Genomic DNA, 17185 nt, shown 5'->3' on the forward strand with positions numbered 1-17185 from the left:
GAGACAAGAGCAACCCCAGCTGTCCAACAAGCACTTACTAGGAGCACGTGGGAGCATTTGTGCTTGGAAGAGCCCAAAAGGAGCTGTGGTGTGATTTGAAAGCAGTGACCCTGCAGCTGGGCTCACAGGCAAGGCCACCAGCCTGCCTTCAACAAGCCAGGGGGCTTCAGAAAGCTTCTCCCTCCGTGCTGGCCAAGCAGCTGCAGTGTGATGAACATGGCTTTTTGGGAAGATGCCAATCACACTCTGATGGTCAGTCAGCAGCAGCTGATTATTCACAGTCAGTCAGGAGAAGGGATATGGATGTGCTCAGATCAGCTCTGACAGAAAAGCTCTCTCTCTATTGGACTTGGTATATTTAGCCTGATCAGATCAAAACATTTAAGGGAAGAGGAAAAATATTTCCAATAGTATGGAAAGGCTGCTTCCTACTGGAGGAGGTGAACAGATCTCCCCAGCTCCCTGGGAGACTACAGGGACAGACTCTCTACAGTAGTTGCTCCACAGCTTGTAAGCCAAAGCACCAGAGACATGCAGCTGTCTGGATGAATTTCAAGATGTTTAATAGCCCTCAGATCACTGCTTTTGGTTCTTCCAACACACAAAGGAGGCTGCCAGAGCAGCATCAGGGCACACCAGTCACTGAGCAGCTTTGCCCCATTAAGCAATGCTCCACAAGGGCTTTTGGGGACCCTCAAGGGTTAGTGACAACAAATAATGAAACCAGCATGAACAAAATCAGGATGAACTAAACCAGGAGCTGCCAAGAAATATCTCCTTGTGCTAAATCTTCTCTCTCTTGACACAAACAAAACCAAAGATCACTTGCAGATGCTTCTGAACAGGCACAAACCCACAGCATCTCCTACTTTACCAGCACTCTGAGGAAAGCCCTCCCTCCCTGCAGAGAGCACTCATGCAGAATCTACTTCAAGCCTCAAGAGCTTCTGCAGGCTTCAGTTTTTCTAGCCCAGGGAAACAGGCCCAACCACCAAGTCTGGATCAAAGCATGCTGTGAGAGGGCAAGCCCAGATACCAGCTGGTGAATGGCTCCTGGAAAGAGGAAGGGATCCAAAACATGCCCCCAAAAGATGAAAACCAGAAGAAATAGATCTTAAAAGAGGTGCAGTAAATACTGCAGCACTTCCCAGAGGTGAGGAGTGTGAAGGGTGGCACCTCTGTGGGAGCAGAGAAAAAGACAAATCATTAGCCCCTGGGAATCTCCTCACAGATGGGAGCAGCAGAGTTCACAGGTGGCAGAGCATTTGAGAGTGGAGAGCATCTAGGAAAAGGAAAGGAAATCTGCTCAGAACAGCAGCAGTGGTGGAGATGCTCAAGCACCTACAGAAGCTATGCTGCTGCTAGAAGCACAGCTGAAAGCAAAGGGGGCCCATGACAGGCACCCCTCATGAGCAGCTGCTAGAGAACAGAGGTTAGTTTCCAAGCAGACCCCTTCCAGCTGGACCTGCCAGGGGAAAGAGAAGCTCACTGCCTAGGGCACTGTGAAGAGCAGCTCTCCAGAAAAGATCCTCCCTGTTGCAAAGCTGGAGGAGCTGAGCTATCCAGGAGACACTATTCCACCTCCTCTCTCCAGATTATGACAGAGAGCAAACAGACAGTGAATCTCATCTGCAGTGCTCCTCCACTGAGACAGAGAACAGAAGCTAAGAAACCACAGAAGGATTCCCAGTGTTGGGATTCTGGCAAGAACCCAGCTCCCCCAGCTCCCCTTCAGTGCTGATCTTCATTCTGCTCTGTCTGAATTCTCCTCTGTCTACACAGTGCTGCACAGCACACCTTTACCACCAGCCCCCACTGCACAGAGGAACTGATTCCTCCTGTACCCTGGGCAGTTTCTTTTACCTGTGACTGGGCCAAACCCAGGTGAAAACATCTGGCACTAATGTGCCAGCAGAGACCACTTCCAGCTTTGAAAGATCAGCAAAGTATTGCCTGGAAGCTGCTGTGAGTCATCTTCTCCTCTGGTGCCTTTCTCCCCCACTTCCAGAGCTCACACCCCTGCCTCCCCTAACCACTCAGTTTTGCTGCAGTCCCTTCCAAAGCTGTTTCAGTTGCACCACGGGCTGGGAAGGGATACTGCAATGAATGCATTTGGTGCTTCCCTTGGCTGCTTTGCTCTGCCAGGGGAGGAAGAGGAGGCAGGAGCAGCCATTCCTCCCATGTGGCTCCCACTGCTTCCAAGTGCCTCTGCACTGTGCTACAGCTCAGGGCAGCCAAACTCTCAGTCACTGAAGTGCCTCTGACCATTGCCCAGGGTTCAGGCACCACACTGCTTCTGTCTGGCATCTGCAGACTAAGCCAGAACCCAGCTCTGGATGCACAGCAGGTGGGACAGCTGCACCCTGCAGGTCTGACTGGGGAGAAAAGAGATTGCCAAGAGACAAAGCCACTTTGTCCAGCCTGCCAGCTCCTGCTCTCCACCACCTCTGTGGCATCAGCTGGCCTGAGCCCTTAGCTGTCTGCTTGCTGGTGTTACAAACAGGAAAGGCAGCAGAAGGCAGCAGGAAGAGTTTGCTGCTGGGCTGTGACAGTTCCCCAACAGCATTCACAGGTCAGGTGACTCCTTCACACTTTCCAGCAGCAGCTGGCAGGGAAACTCTGCTCACCTCACATCCTCACAGCAGGGGATCAAATGGTTTAGAATCCCTCTGCAGAGCCACCTGAGGCTGGCCCTGTCGCCCCACCTGTCCCCAGGGCCTCGGGTGCCCACTGTGGCACATCCCTGGAAGCCTGCCAGGGGTCACCTCATGCAGAACTGTTCCTGACTCCTGGCAGTTCAAGTGTGTGCTATGGACACTGAATGCCTTCTGCCAGGGCAGCCCTGCAGAGCTGTGTCTGAAGGCCCTTGGTATCTGCAGTGCTGCCCTGCTTGTGTCATGGAGGTGGAAAGCAAGCCAAGGAGAAACACAACACTGGGCCAGTCAATGCTACAGTGATGCAGGCTGGGCAAGCCCCACAGCACAGCCATGGCCCTCTCTGCTCAGTGGAAGATGCTCAGCCCTACTCAGTGCTCATTTTTAGGTCTCCCCCTTTGCTTTGCACTCAGCAGACCACACCTGGATATGGCACACAGTGAGGGGCCTGAAGCACAAGGAACATGTTGATAAAATGCAGTGGGTCTGACAAAGAGCCACCAGAACAGTCAGGGAGCTGGGGCATGCCCCCTCTGAGGGGCAGCAGGACTGGGCAAGCCTGGAGAAGAGATGGCTTTGGGGACTGGACAGAAGCCTGCTGGTAGCTGCATGGAGGAGGCAGAGCCAGGCTCCTTTCTGCAGGTGCACAGCAGGAGAAGAAGAGAAACTGTTCCAACATGCAAGAAGGGATGCTCCACCTGCAGAAAAGAAAAGGCTTCCCCATGACAACAGCCAGGCCCTGGAACTGGTGGAACCTCCAACCTCAGAGGGTTTTGAGATGCAACTGTATAAAGGCCAGAGCAACCTGGTCCTGAATTCAGCATCAAGGCTGAGCAAAAGCTCTCCTGAAGGCCCTATGAAAGTATCACACAAGAAACAGAGAAGGAATGGAATGAAATGAAATGCTCTTTAAAAACTGCAGGGAGAGAGACAAGTTCCCACTGCATCAGCCAAGCATCACCAGCAAAAGTCCTGCCTGAAAACCAGAGCAGCAGTCTGCAAATGTTTGCCCTCAGCAGCCATGGTCATTGCTCACATTCACTCTGCACTGCTCTGGAAGCTGCTGCCACTCAGCACCTGGGTCCTGAGCTGTGCCACTTCCAGCAGCTGCAGTATTGGTAGGCCAGTTCTGCACAGGGAAGTTCACTCCAAGCTGGGGGGAAGGGGAATGTGTCATATCTAGGAGCCATCTACCTCCAGAAAGAATAAAACCTTCTCTGTTTCAGAAGTCCATTGTCAGTCAAAGCATCTCCTGACACGGAGCTGAAGACCACCAAGCTGAACCTTGAGCTGCAAGAGCATCCCCAGCAATGGCATGCAAGAACCCCACATCGAGTCTCCTCTTCCCTTCCCATTTGCTCTTCACCCTGTTCAGTCCATCAGCATGGCACCAACAAGCCAGCCTGGTGCACACAGAGCTCTGCAGCAAACACAGAACCAAACACACACAAAGAGGCCAAGCAGACAGGAGCATGCACAGCCCAGGAGCCAACGTGCAAGCCTCTCTGTTTGTGGGGTCTGGGCTCAGTTAGGTGGAGAGAGATGCAGATAAAAACCATGCCAAGTTACCTTCAATGGGATAAGAATAATGTGCTGGGCTGGGCTGGCTTGTGGTTAACCCTGTAGTGCAGGTAAGAACACTGTGCTGACTTGCAGATGGAGTCTGAATTAAACCACTTTCAGGTTTCATACCTGGCCACAGTGCACCTGAATCAGATAAATTGGACCAGTTACAAACAGATATGCTGGGACCAAAGAGCATGCTGCTAGCTCAGGTTAAGCTGTTTTGCTTGACACAAAAGCAAGGAGCAAACCACAGAGGGCAGCTGTGAACCTCCTGCAGGGTTGCTGACTGGCAGGCTGGGCATGGGTTAGAGCTGCTGACAAAAGTGGCTGGAAAAGAGAGAATTAAAAGCACCAACAAGACCAATCTCCAAAGCTTTCACCTACAGACCTGCTCCTGTCACAGCAAGCTCCCTGCCACCCTGGCCTGGAGGAGCTGCCAATCCCTCTGCAGCTTGGGCTGGGCTGCACAGCACTGCAAATGCCCTCAGCTATTAGAAGGCAAGGCTGAAGCTGGTCTCTGTTGAGGTCCAGGTGAACACTTCCACAACTTCACTGCTCTTTGGCTGGAGGATTTTACACCAAGCCACAAGTCAGTCATTTCCATAAACCAACAACAGGGAATCTAGAGCTCAAAAAACCAGGGGGGAAATAACCTGACTGTGTCTTCCAGATTGCTGCCTCTGGAGAGCATCTCTGACACTGAGCACAGCACAGAGCCAGCCAGCAGGCTGCAGTCCAGCTGCATGAGGCACACATGCAGTGGCTGCAGCTCAGGGCCCACGTTAAGGTCTGTCTACTGCAGTGACAGGGGGAAACCAGCATCTGAGTGCAGCAGCTCAGGTCAGGCCTTGCTTCTTCACGGCTCTTCTTCTGTGTTTCCAGACCTACAGCCAAAGGCAAAGCCACTTCTCCCCAGCTGGGGCTAGATAGCAGGAATCAGTGGAGGGGATCTGCTTAAAAACTAGCAGGAGTGTGCAAAGCAGAGTGACAAAGGACATCTGGAGCTAGACACAAAGCTCAGGGCCTGCAGAAAGATCACTTTCCCTCTTAACCCCGCCCCCAAAATCAGCACCAAGGCTGCAGAAGCCACCAGCAGCAGGATGAGCCAGTGGCTGTGGGCTCCAAGCCTCTTATCACAGAATCATAGAATCAACAAGGTTGGAAAAGACCTCAGAGATCAAATCCAACCTATTACCTAACACCTCATGACAACTAATCCATGGCTCCAAGTGCCACATCCAAGCCTTTTTTGAACACCTCCAGGGATGGTGACTCCACCACCTCCCTGGGCAGCACATCCCAATGGCCAATTACTCTTTCTGTAAGAAGAACTTTCTCCTCACCACAGGCCTAGACCTCCCCTGGAGCAGCTTGAGACTGTGTCCTCTTGTTCTGGTACTGATTGCCTGGGAGAAGAGACCAACCCCCTCTTGTCTACAACCTCCTTTCAGGTAGTTGTAGAGAGCAAGAAGGTCTCCCCTGAGCCTCCTCTTCTCCAGGCTATCCAGAAGACCCAGGGGAGCCTCAGAGCTGGCCAAGAGCAGGAACTCCCAGAGCTCAGCCAGAGCTGAACTCTGCAGCAGATCTGACCTCAAAGTGTCACCTGGGAGTCAAATGGAGTCAGCTCTCTGCACAGCCACCCCAGGGTTGTGATGCTTGGACTCTCAAGTTGTGTCATCATTGCTGTTTCAGAGCTCTGGAGCTGCAGCAACAGAGCCCAGGGAGAGCCTGACCCTGGGGTGTGGGTGCATGGCACAGCTCCAGAGTGGAACAGGGCAGAGAGATGCTCTCAGCAGAGTGGGAGCAGCTGCATTGGTTTAGTTTGGAAGGAGAGTGCTACCACAAATGTGTGAGCAGGCTGCAGAGGGGACAGTGACCAAGACGGACAAGGACAGACAGCAGCAGCAGGAGGTGCTCACAGGACACCCAAAAGTGCCAAGTCCATGAAACACAAACCAACTCTGAATGCTGTAGGGCAACTGTCAGGTCCCTTGCACTCTGTGTGACCAGAGGTGCTGGCAGGGCTGGCTGGATGTGAGTGCAGGAGCTGACTCAGGTGGTGCTACAGCATCCTCCAGCCCCTGCCTTCCATGACTGTCCTTCTGTCACCTCTCAGCACACTTCCCACACTCCTGGCCTGCAGGCACCTGTCCTCCTCTCTGCTTCTGGGTGGCTTTAAAAGCCAGCACAGCCTCAAGGATGGCAAGAGGAGATGAGAGCCCTCCATGCCCACTAGTGGCACTGTGGCTGGGCACAGGAATGTCACAGGACACAGGCAGGTACATGGGGAGGCTGCACACAGGCCATCCTACACCACTTCAGCTTTTCTTGAGTCCAGCCACCACAGCTACAGTGCTTCTGACAGCAGCTTACAGCCACAGGCATGCAGCTGGGATGGCACAGCCCATAACAACCCCCCCAGACCACAGCTCATGTCCCAGGCAGAACAATGCATCAACAGCACCCGAGAAGTGCTGCAGCACAAGCAGAGGTGAGAAGCTGCCAACAGCACAGGTGACCTCTCCTCTGACAGCTGCCTCCTGCCCTGGGTGATCTCAGGACTACAACTGTTTGGCACTTTGCTTGAATTCACCATCAAACACTTCTGCTTTGCTCCAGTTACATCACTCCTGCTGCCTTCCTCTGGGCTCAGGAACCAACACACAGCAGCAGGTCAGGGAAACCTCTGAGCCAAATCTCTGCCCAAGCTGCCCAACTCCTCACCTGCTGTGGAGATTTTGTGAGCAGGAACAATGTGCAGAATGCCCCCTGCAGTGTGCATGCCCAGCCTCCACCTGCCCATCCCAGCAGGCAGGGCTCATTTTCTCAGTGCTGGAGCTGGCAGCACTCCTGCCTGCTTGCCACAACTGGAAACAGAACTTTTTAAAGCTTCCTAACTCTTAAATCCAGATTAAAGATTCAGGCATTTAGTAATAGACCTCAAAATCCATACCAAGAGCTGGTCCTGACTGATCACACTTCAGATGCTTATCAGACAGCAGCTCCTGTGCAGACCCTGCTCTCTTGCCTAGGTCTGCAGAAGAATTCCTGCTGCTACACTCAGAAGCAGCCAAGTACCCCTGAATTCCAGAACCTTTGGATTAAAACCCACAAGCTCCCTCCCACCCCAACACAGCCACCACCAAAACAGCACACCCCTCACAAAACACTAACAAATGTTACTTACCCTCTGTCCTGACCCCCACATTTCAGAAGCCTCAAACACCTTTCCAAGCATCCTGGCCTGGCACTTCCAAGGGCATTCCACAGAGAAGAGAAACATAGAACTGCTTGGCTTGGAGAAGCCTCTAAGCTGGAGCCCAACCTTCTACCCAACACCTCCATGACCACCAGACCCTGTCCTGAAGTGCTACATCTACTGAGCTTTGAACCCCTCCAGGGATGGTGACTGCACCACCCCCCTGAGCAGCCTGTTCCACTCCCTGACTACTCTTGCTGTGAAAAAACCTGCAGCTTGAGGCCATTGCCTCCTGTCCTGTCCTTGGGTACTTGGGAGAAGAGGTCAACACCAGCCTCACCCAAACCTCCTTTCAGGAAGCTGTAGAGAGCAGTGAGGTCTCTCCTCAGCCTCCTCTTCTTCACCACATAACTTTGTACACCTCAGGTTTCCAGGATCCTGCTCTGAGGTTTTGAAGGCACTTGATGACTCTGCATCCTGACTCAGTGCCATGTGAGCAAAGAGGAAAGGCAGGTCCCTGTGTCTCATCTTTGTGACTGCTTGTTTACACATCCAGGGAGTCATCTGGGGTGGGAAGGACCTTTAAAGTCATGGAGTCCCACCCTTAACCCAGCACTGCCAAGCCCACCACTTAAACATGTCACTAAGCACCACATCTACAGTTACACAGGTTGGCCTTTAAAGCCCCTAGCACACAACAGAGTAAACCACCTGAGAACACAGAGCAGGGCCACAGCACACTGGCAATGAACAGCAAACAGACAAAGGGAAGGAACCAATGGAGAGAAGATCTGCTGGGAGAGTCCAGTGGAGAGCCCTGAGGACGATCTGGGGACTGGAACAGATCCACTGTGAGAGGCTGAGAGCCCTGGGGCTCTTTAGTCTGGAGAGGAGAAGGCTGAGAGGGGATCATCCCCCAGCCTGGACTGATACTGAGGATTGCCCTGACCCAGGTGCAGGATCTCACACTTTGCTTTATTGAACCTCATGGATTCTCCTCAGCCACCTCTCCAGGTCCCTCTGGACACCATCCCACCCTTCAGTCTTCTCAGTCACACCACTCAGCTTGGTATCATCTGCAAACTTGCTGAGTGCGCCCCAGCCTCTCTGTCTACAGCATTGATGAAGACATGGAGCAGCACTGGTCCCAGCACAGACCCCTGAGGGACACCACTTTTCACCTGTCTCCAGCTGGACCTTAAGCCTTTGACTGAACACAGCTAAACCACAAGTGGAGAAAATTATCCTCCTAAAGTAAGAACCATTTGGCAAGCTGCATGGGGAGACACCCAAGGTGGTGGCCAGGAGAAGAGCTTTGTGAGGAGCATATGCTGCAGTCCCAGGCAGAGTCAGAACTGAGGCACAGTTCAGTGCTCTGCTCTCCACCACACAGCCTCAAGCTGAACACTGGGTTTGCAGTGAGGCACAGGACAACACCTGCAGGCACTGAGGAGGCTTTGCAAAGTGGCTTCTTACCAAAAGGAGGTAGTCCATAGGTTTGGGTGGTCTGGGGGTAGATGGTGTAGGGCTGAGACTGCTGTAGGGCTTGGTACTGGGTCTGAGCAGGGTAGGGGCTCATGGTTTCCGATGCAGGTACAGACAGGATGTGTGCATATGGCCTAGAGCAAGAGACAGAACAGCAGGGAAGAACTGGTTACATTATGTATCTGGCAGCTGCCAACCAGAAAACACCAAACCAACTGCTTTAGAAAGAAACCAACACACTGAGGTGTGCTCAGGGTACCAACTGCTGCTGCTCCCAGTGCCCTTGGGCTTATCTCTGCCTGTTTCTTGCAGTGATGCCAGGGAAAAGCCTTTCCTCTGTGATGCCAGAGCACCAGTGCTTACTCCAGCACTGGGAAGGCAGGGGGAGAACAAACTCCCTGTTCCATGGGGCACAAGCAGTTAGTTTCACAACACCAAATCCTAAAGCTAGGAAGCCAAACTTAAGCTATAAACCAGAGTTATACAGCCAACATTTCCCCAGCACTGGGCACTTCTGAGGTTTGGCTGGACATGGTACTGGGACATTCTGGCCAGACCAGGCTGTTGCCAAGCAAGGTTGGATCAGATGTTCCCTGAGGTCCCTTCCCTTCCAGCCTGATTTTCTAGGACTCCAATACAACACAGCAGTTTGTGTCAAAACCACAGGAACACACAGAGAGACCACACAAAAGGCTGCCCAGGGAGGTGGCTGAGGCCCCATCCCTAGAGATATTCAAGGTGAGGCTCAACAGGCTCTGGGCAACCTGATCTAGTGGAGGGTGTCTCTGCTGAGTGCAGGGGGTTGGACTGATGAGCTGTGGAGGTCCCTTCCAACCCAGAGCGCTCTAGGGCTCTCTGATCCTATGAAAAGCAATGAATGGGGATCAGTGCCTGCTGTGGTGCAACAGGGAGGATTACTGAGCTCCCCAAAGGTGGTGAACAAAGAGGAAACCCTCTGTTTACATAGCAAATCCCACAGAAACCCTGTACAGTAAGGAAATTCCTTACATGCATCTGTCCAGCTTGCTGATTCCTCCTGGGCATCCCTGCACAAGCCCAGTGTGCTGTGCATCACTCGAAGGGCCTCATTTATCCTTGTGATCATAAACCAACAGCCACTGAAGCCAAAGGGAGGCCTCTATCAGCTTCAGCATCTGCAGCAGTGAGTTTGTGTTGCCAGAGGAGATGAAAGTGTGATTTAGAGTACTCCAAGGATGCAGAAAGATGCCAAAAGATGACTTCAGAAAGCAGCAAGAGTTCCAGAACTCAGCACCAATCTGTTACTTACTTTGCAGAGTACATCTGTGAGGTATAATCATTCGATGACCTTGGGATATAATCAGTGCATGTCATAACTGGAAGAGAAAAGCTTCTGTCAGCACCAAGGTGAATTCAACCCCTAACAAACAATGACAGTTGCACAGCAGCATCCACAGGACACTCTAACCAAGGCCCAGGATTCTCAAAGATCTTTGAGTGCCTTTAAGAGCTGTTTCAAGGCCAATCCTCACAAAGGGCACTGTGGAACGGGCACCAAAATGTCTCCAGGGAGGTATCATAGTATCATCAAGGTTGGAAGAGACCTCAAAGATCATTGAGTCCAACCTGTCACCACAGACCTCATGACTAGACCACGGCACCCAGTGCAATGTCCAATCCCCTCTTGAACACCTCCAGGGATGGTGACTCCACCACCTCCCTGGGCAGCACATTCCAATGATGAATGACTCGCTCGGTGAAGAACTTTCTCCTCACCTCCAGCCTAAACTTCCCCTGGCACAGCTTGAGACTGTGTCCTCTTGTTCTGGTGCTGGTTGCTAGAGAGAAGAGACCAACCCCTTCCTGGCTACAACCACCCTTCAGGTAGTTGTAGAGAGCAGTGAGGTCAACCCTGAGCCTCCTCTTCTCCAGGCTAAACAACCCCAGCTCCCTCAGCCTCTCCTCACAGGGCTGTGCTCAAGGCCTCTCCCCAGCCTTGCTGCCCTTCTCTGGACACGTTCAAGTGTCTCGCTGTCCTTCCTAAACTGAGGGTAATTCAGCCAGTCCTGTTCCTCCCTTCCTAATAGTGCTCTTTACCAGTTGCTGACATTGGAGACTTGATAGGGTGCTTGGTTGCATGGGTTAGTTGATTAGGTGGTGTTGGATGATAGGTTGGACACGATGATCTTGAAGGTCTCTTCCAACCTGGTCTGGTCTGGTCTGGTCTGGTCTAGTCTATTCTATTCTACTCTACTCTACTCTATCTTCTGCAACTGTCCTGACAGAGCTTTGATTTCAGTCCTGCTCAAAACCTTGCACATGCCAAGAGGGCTCCACCTGTGCCAAGCTGAGCATTCTTTTGTGTGTCCTGGAGCAGAGACCAAAGCAGGTGCTCCTTCTGCCAAGCTTTCCTCTTCTCCTTCCCTTTTCCCCATGCTCAGCCCAGAGCATGGCTCCAGCAACAAACTGCTGGGAGTGGCTCCCAGCTCAACAAACTTCATCTCATAGATCAAGGGGCAGCAGGCTAAGCTGCAGTGCAGGAGGCTCAGAGCCCTCAGCTCAGATGGCCTCTGAAGAGAAGTGGCAGCTCCATGTAATGAGATGTTCCCATCTGGATAAGCCACAGCAATCCCACTGTGAAACTGCTAAGGCAGAGTCACTCAGGCTGCAAACACAGCAGGGAATGTTCAAACCACTGCACTCTAGTCCACTCCATGAGACACTTCTCAACTCCAGCATTCTGTTGGGGTGAAGGGGGCTTGAGCTGCCACAGCTTAACCCAAGAGCCACTAAAGCCCCCTGGGTTTAGAGAGGCTGACCTGACAACCTGATACTCAGCTTCCAGCACACTTGGAAAGCAAAGATGTGCAGGAGCTCTGGCACAGACCTGGGCACTGTGCAGCCCCCTCTGGCACTTGCCACCAGAGTGCTGCAGCGTGCTGCAGTCATCCCCAAGCTAGCTGGCTCTAGTGACAGCCTCCACCACTCACACTACAGAGCTGGCACTTCCCCTTTGGAGAGACTCAGCTAAGGGCTTTCAAAAAGAAAGCAGGGCACAGGTAACAGCCTTGGGATCTGCTCCAGATGCCAGTGGTGTGCTCCAGCAAGTCAGGCTCTGCCCCTGTGGAAGAGTCCTGCAACATTATTGCTCTGGTGTGACCATGTAGTGAACTCTCTTAGTGAGGGCAGCAAGCTCAACAGACAGCCCTGACCCTACCCTCTGCATTCTGCTGCCTACACAACCTCCTCTGACTGCAACCCAAGCACAAGCAGCTGAGGAACACAATCTACCAGCCACAAACCATGAATGCTCCTGGAATCCACTGCTTCCTCTACTCATGGTGCCAAGTCCATGGGGCACAAAGATACCACAGGCAACTTCTGGGCCTGAAGGCTTTCACTCAGCACCTGTCAGATACTATCACAGCCCTCCTGCAACAATGCCCTGGCTTGTTTTGTCATCCAAACAGTGACACAGGGATGGCTCCTCTAGACCTCTTCTCTTTCACCAGGACACAAAGGGCTAGGTAATGGTGTAACAAATCCAAACCCAGAGCACAGCACCACTGCATGCAGCTTCTGCAACCAGCACATGGCTTGCCCAGCCAGGCAGCTGATCCTGCAGGCTTTTGCTAGCTCCTGCAACTACACCACCACAGCACAGATGTGAGCAGTGAGCAATGGGAAGTGGCATATTTGGTATTTCCAATCAGGCTGAACTGACTTATACTTGGAAGTGAGTGCTGGGGAGGCACTTTTGACAAGGGCTTGCAGTGCCAGGATGAGAGGCAATGGCTTTGAGATGGCAGAGGGGAGACTGAGACTGGAGATGAGGAATAAATTCCTTAGAGAGAGGGTGGGGAGACACTGGCACAGGTTGCCCAGGGAGGCTGTGGATGCCTCCTCCCTGGAGGTGTTCAAGGCCAGGCTGGATGAGGCCTTGAGCAAGCTGGGCTGGTGGGAGGTGTCCCTGCCCATGGCAGGGGAATGGAACTGAATGATCTTTGAGGTCCTTTCCAACCCAATCCCACTCCATGATTTAGGACTGGCAGTCAAAGACATTCTGAACAGAAATCCTCTTCTCCCAGCAGGAGGCAGATATTCCACCTCTCACTATGCAACTGTTTCACTTTCTGCCTCAGTTTCCTCTCCATTTATTTCTTAAGGGATTTCTGCAGAGGTTCAGTACAGTTCAGAGTCTAAGAGCATGGCAAAGACCCAAAGCCAGCTGTGTAGAGGTGACTTACAAACAGACATTACTAGACCCCAACCCTACCCTCAAGAACAACCATGTGTCAGTGGGGTAAGGCCCAGCAGGACCCAGCAGCAGGCTGTGGGGCAGTGACACCAAAGTCTTTGTTTGAAAGGCAGATCCTGCTGTCCATCAGCACTGGCACTATGTAAGCACCACAGCAAACTTTCCCTTCCAGCTGAAAGTGAGGACAGGCTGAACACTGAACACAAAGCTCCTGCTTGAGGAAGCAAAGGAAGGAGAGCAGTGGAAGAAGAGCAGAGGGTACTTACTGTCACTGGACAAGGGAAGGTTTGAACCAAGGCTTGAAGCTTCAGGTTTCTGGTCAGTGACTTCTGTGCTGCTCACATGACTGCCAGGACAGACAAAGGCTAAGCATTAGCATAATGAACTCTTAAATTAGCATCCTTGGGCATCACAACCCCTGGGTTCAACCTTCCTCACCCAGGCAAACTCTTCACAGAAGCTACCTCTGCACCCTAGCTCTGCACAGAGATGCCAAGGGAGCTGCAGGTCTCCTGAGGCATTTGACCACAGGAGGTTTTGGTGGCAAGGTTTTGGTAGCAGAGGGGCTTACAGAGGTGGTTTCTGTGAGAAGCTGCCAGAAGCTTCCTGCGTCTGACTGAGCCAATGCCAGCTGCCTCCAAGCCAGACCTGCTGCTGGCCATCAGCAACTCTGGCAGTGCCCCTGCCACTCCATAGGCAAGGGGAGCAAAACTGCACAGGAGACAACTGCAGCTGGAGACCAGAGTGAGAGGATGTGAGAGAAACAGCCCTGCAGACACCAGGGTCAGTGCAGGAGGAGGAGCAGGTGCTCCAGGCACTGCAGTTGAGATTCTCATGCAGCCTGTGGTGAACAGCACAGTGAAGCAGGCTGCCTGCTGCCTGTGACAGTTTCTCTCCCCTGTCCAGCTGAACCAAGAGTGACAAAGCAGCTTTGGTGGGTAACTGGTGTCCAGCCAGGGTCAACCCACATCACTTCCAGGACATTTTCTCACCAGCTAGTCTCTCAAGACAAGGCTGGAGCTTCACTGACAGCTCAGCAGACTTGAAACTGCTTGAAACTGCTGCCTGCAGCAGAAAGCATAAGCTTCCTCCCTGCCACCTGGGTACAACCCCTGCACCAGCTCAGGTGCTCTTCAGGCTCATCCAGGCTCAGGGAGGGCTCCAGCAAGCACTATGCTTGGCATGCACTTGAGCTGCAAGCAGCTGCTGCCCTCTCAGCACCCTCTTCACCTTGTGAAGCTGCAGCTTGAGAACAGCAGAGCAGCACCCAGGAGTCTGAAGTTTGTGAGAAGCTGTGCTGCAGACCCAGCAGTAAAAGCAAAGCGGCCATGGCAAGCAGCAAAAGGAAGCAGCAGCTTTCTGCAGACATTCTCTGAGTTCCTACTCCACCATGACCAAAGCAAACAGACAAGATGTGACAAAGCCACAAGAGTCCAGCACCCTCTGAGCACTGCCTAAGCACCAAGTGGCACCTAGCTCAAAGATGCTTCAGCACTGATCTTCAGTGACAGACCCAGCAGTGAGGCAACCCTCCAGGGACACAGCACTGAGACAGCAGGGCCACAACACAACACCTGGGGTAGCATTTACTTGGCTCTGCAGGCTGGGGGGAAGGAGAAGCAGCCAAGGAGCACTGGGGTATTGACCAGCAGCGCCCTGATAGCTTTATCCTTCCCTGGACCACTCCTTCAGGCTGTACAGGCCCCTTCTGTGCAGCTCCTTGCCCCAGGACTGGTTTAAGATAATCCCCTGGGGCAGGAGGTGCAGCTTTCCTGGACTGGGTAAGGGGGGAGCTGGTCAGTGAGTGGTTTGGTTATAAGGCAAGGGAGCTTCCTGCCCTCAGCTGGTGACATGGAGTGAAGCTTAACCAATATTCACAACCAGGCTTCCTCCCCCCAAAAACCCTCATGACTGAAACCCTTGGAAACCTTTCTCAGTGCCAGCAGAGGAACAAACCTCCATAGCCAACCAGGAGTTTTGCAGGAAAGGAACATGTGCCCAGGCAGCCTCCAGGTATTGGTGTGCTGTGCTTGGTGGGAGCAACAGGCAGGGGTCTGTGGCACAGTCAGTGTGTGGCTGTCAAGTGGCAGCCTGCCAGTGGGTGGAGAGCTGCTGGGTGTGCTCACTCCCTGTGGGTAAGGCAGTCAGTAACATTTCTGACCACACTGTACAGCTGTCTGCCCTCTTTCTCACTGCTGCTCTTCAGCACAAGCTCTTGGAACCAGGCTGGATGAGGCCTTAAGCAACCTGGGCTACTGGGATGTGTCCCTGCCCATGGCAATGGGTTGGAACTGGATGAGCTTTGAGGTCCCTTCCAACCCAACCCATTCTATGACTCTATGATAACTGAACCAGCAAGTTCTCACCCCACCCTAGATGATGGAAGTGCTCCTTAGGAAGTGACATAAATCAAGTCCCAGGGCAGCTGATGCCATGACAAGCAGGGCTAAGAGACAGGGACCAAAAATGCAGTACCTGGCAGTCTCCTCAGTCTGTGAAACACAGGATGCCTGATGATTAGGGCACTGGAACAGGTTGCCCAGGGAGGTGGTTGAGGCCTCATCCCTGGAGATATTCAAGGTGAGGCTGGACAGGGCTCTGGGAACCTGATCTAGTGGAGGATGTCCCTGCTGAGTGCAGGGGTTGGACTGGATGAGCTTTGGAGGTCCCTTCCAACCCAGAGCATTCTGTGACTCTATGGCTTGATCCCAGGGATCTTTTCCAACCTGAATGATTCTACAATGCAATTAAGGCTTTTTATAGACACTTTCAGAAAAGGGTCAGGGTTTTGGGGTTTTGTTTGGTTGGTTTTGTGTGTTTGTGTTTTGGGTTTTTGTTTGTTTTCCCCTGGGACCTCACTCTCAAAGTTGTATCAGGTACAGCAGTGGCTTCTCTTTGCCCTGCCTCTGGGACAAATCCCTCCCTGTGAGGCCTCTCAAGTGGAAGCTTTTGAGGACAAAAAAAAATTTAGTTACTGCTCCACACTAAAATCAAATTCAAAATCACCTACCTCAGGTTTTGTTCTCTGGATTCCTGCATCTTGGCTTTTTTCACCTGCAAAGACAAAACCATTCAAGAGCTATGGAGAGCTGGGCCTGACACAGCCTAGGCACAGGTTAGCAGAGACTTCACAGTGTTCAAACACAGAGAGCCCTGCAGTGAACTCCAGAGCTCACCAGCTTTTCCCTCACTAGGAAATACTGAATGTGCTGGGATGATACAGCAGAGGAGCCTGAGGGCTGCCCTCATTGTAAAGGTGTGTAGGGCAGTGTGGGGAGGACAGAGCCAGGCTCTACTCAGGGATGTCGAAGGACACAGCACAAGGGGCACTGGGGGCAAGCTGGAGCAGAGCAGGTGCCATGGGAACAGAAGGGAAGACTTTGTCCCTGTGAGGGTGCTGGAGCCTGGAGCAGGCTGTCCAGAGAGGTTGTGGAGTCTCCTTCTCTGCAGACTTTCAAACCCCTCCTGGATGTGTTCTGTGTGACCTGCCCTGGGTGACCCTGCTCTGGCAGGGGGCTTAGACTGGATGACCTCCAACCTCCAACTCCTACCATTCCATGACTCTTTCCCCCATCTCCTCTCTCTAGCAGAACTCTCACCTGGCACCTTGTCTGTGCAGGGCTGGAAGCAGCCAGATCTCTGAGCTGTGTGTCCCCTGGCTTTTGCACACCAGGTAGAGAGCCCAGAGTTGGGAGAGCATTTTGGCAGCCCAGGTGGGACAGCCTGGCTGTTCCTGACCGAGGAGCAGAGGGCTGGAAAGGCCTGCAGTGAGCTCAGAGCTGCTGCTCAGGGGCTCCTCTCTGCTGTCAATGGTGAGCAGCTCGGAGATGTGTACAGGAATGCAGGGACTGCTCTGCTGGTGAGCAGCTGCTTTGTTTGCTACAAGGAACCTTGCCACATGTGGATGTGTGACTGAAAGAAGTGGCCTTCACCTCTGCTGACAGACAGTCAGAGCTGAGTGCACAAAACCAATGGCAAAAGAGATTCTCTTACAGTAAGAGGCTGTGCTGGTGAGGCCTCTCCTGCAGTGCTGTGTCCAGTTCT

The 17185-nt window shown here is 52.7% G+C and overlaps 1 protein-coding gene across 5 annotated transcripts in view; it reads right to left on the minus strand.

The window, feature by feature from the left end:
• The window catches only part of EYA3 (EYA transcriptional coactivator and phosphatase 3), a 49973-nt gene that overhangs the window by 13857 nt on the left and 18931 nt on the right, over positions 1-17185 (minus strand). For 2 of the 5 annotated variants that reach the window (XM_068150928.1, XM_068150929.1), the window contains exons 3-7: positions 16152-16195; positions 13408-13487; positions 10193-10259; positions 8896-9038; positions 4224-4361 (exon numbers count right to left, since the gene is read on the minus strand). In XM_068150928.1, the coding sequence (XP_068007029.1) occupies positions 4224-4361; positions 8896-9038; positions 10193-10259; positions 13408-13487; positions 16152-16195 (472 nt within the window). Of the gene's footprint in view, positions 1-4223; positions 4362-8895; positions 9039-9912; positions 10172-10192; positions 10260-13407; positions 13488-16151; positions 16196-17185 lie in introns of those variants that run through there. The other 3 variants (XM_068150930.1, XM_068150931.1, XM_068150932.1) reach the window with 3 other exon arrangements.

Source organism: Melanerpes formicivorus, unplaced genomic scaffold (genome assembly GCF_026170545.1).
Source record: "Melanerpes formicivorus ecotype bairdi unplaced genomic scaffold, bMelFor1.0.p_v2 SCAF_21, whole genome shotgun sequence".
In the NCBI taxonomy this organism is placed as follows: domain Eukaryota; kingdom Metazoa; phylum Chordata; class Aves; order Piciformes; family Picidae; genus Melanerpes; species Melanerpes formicivorus.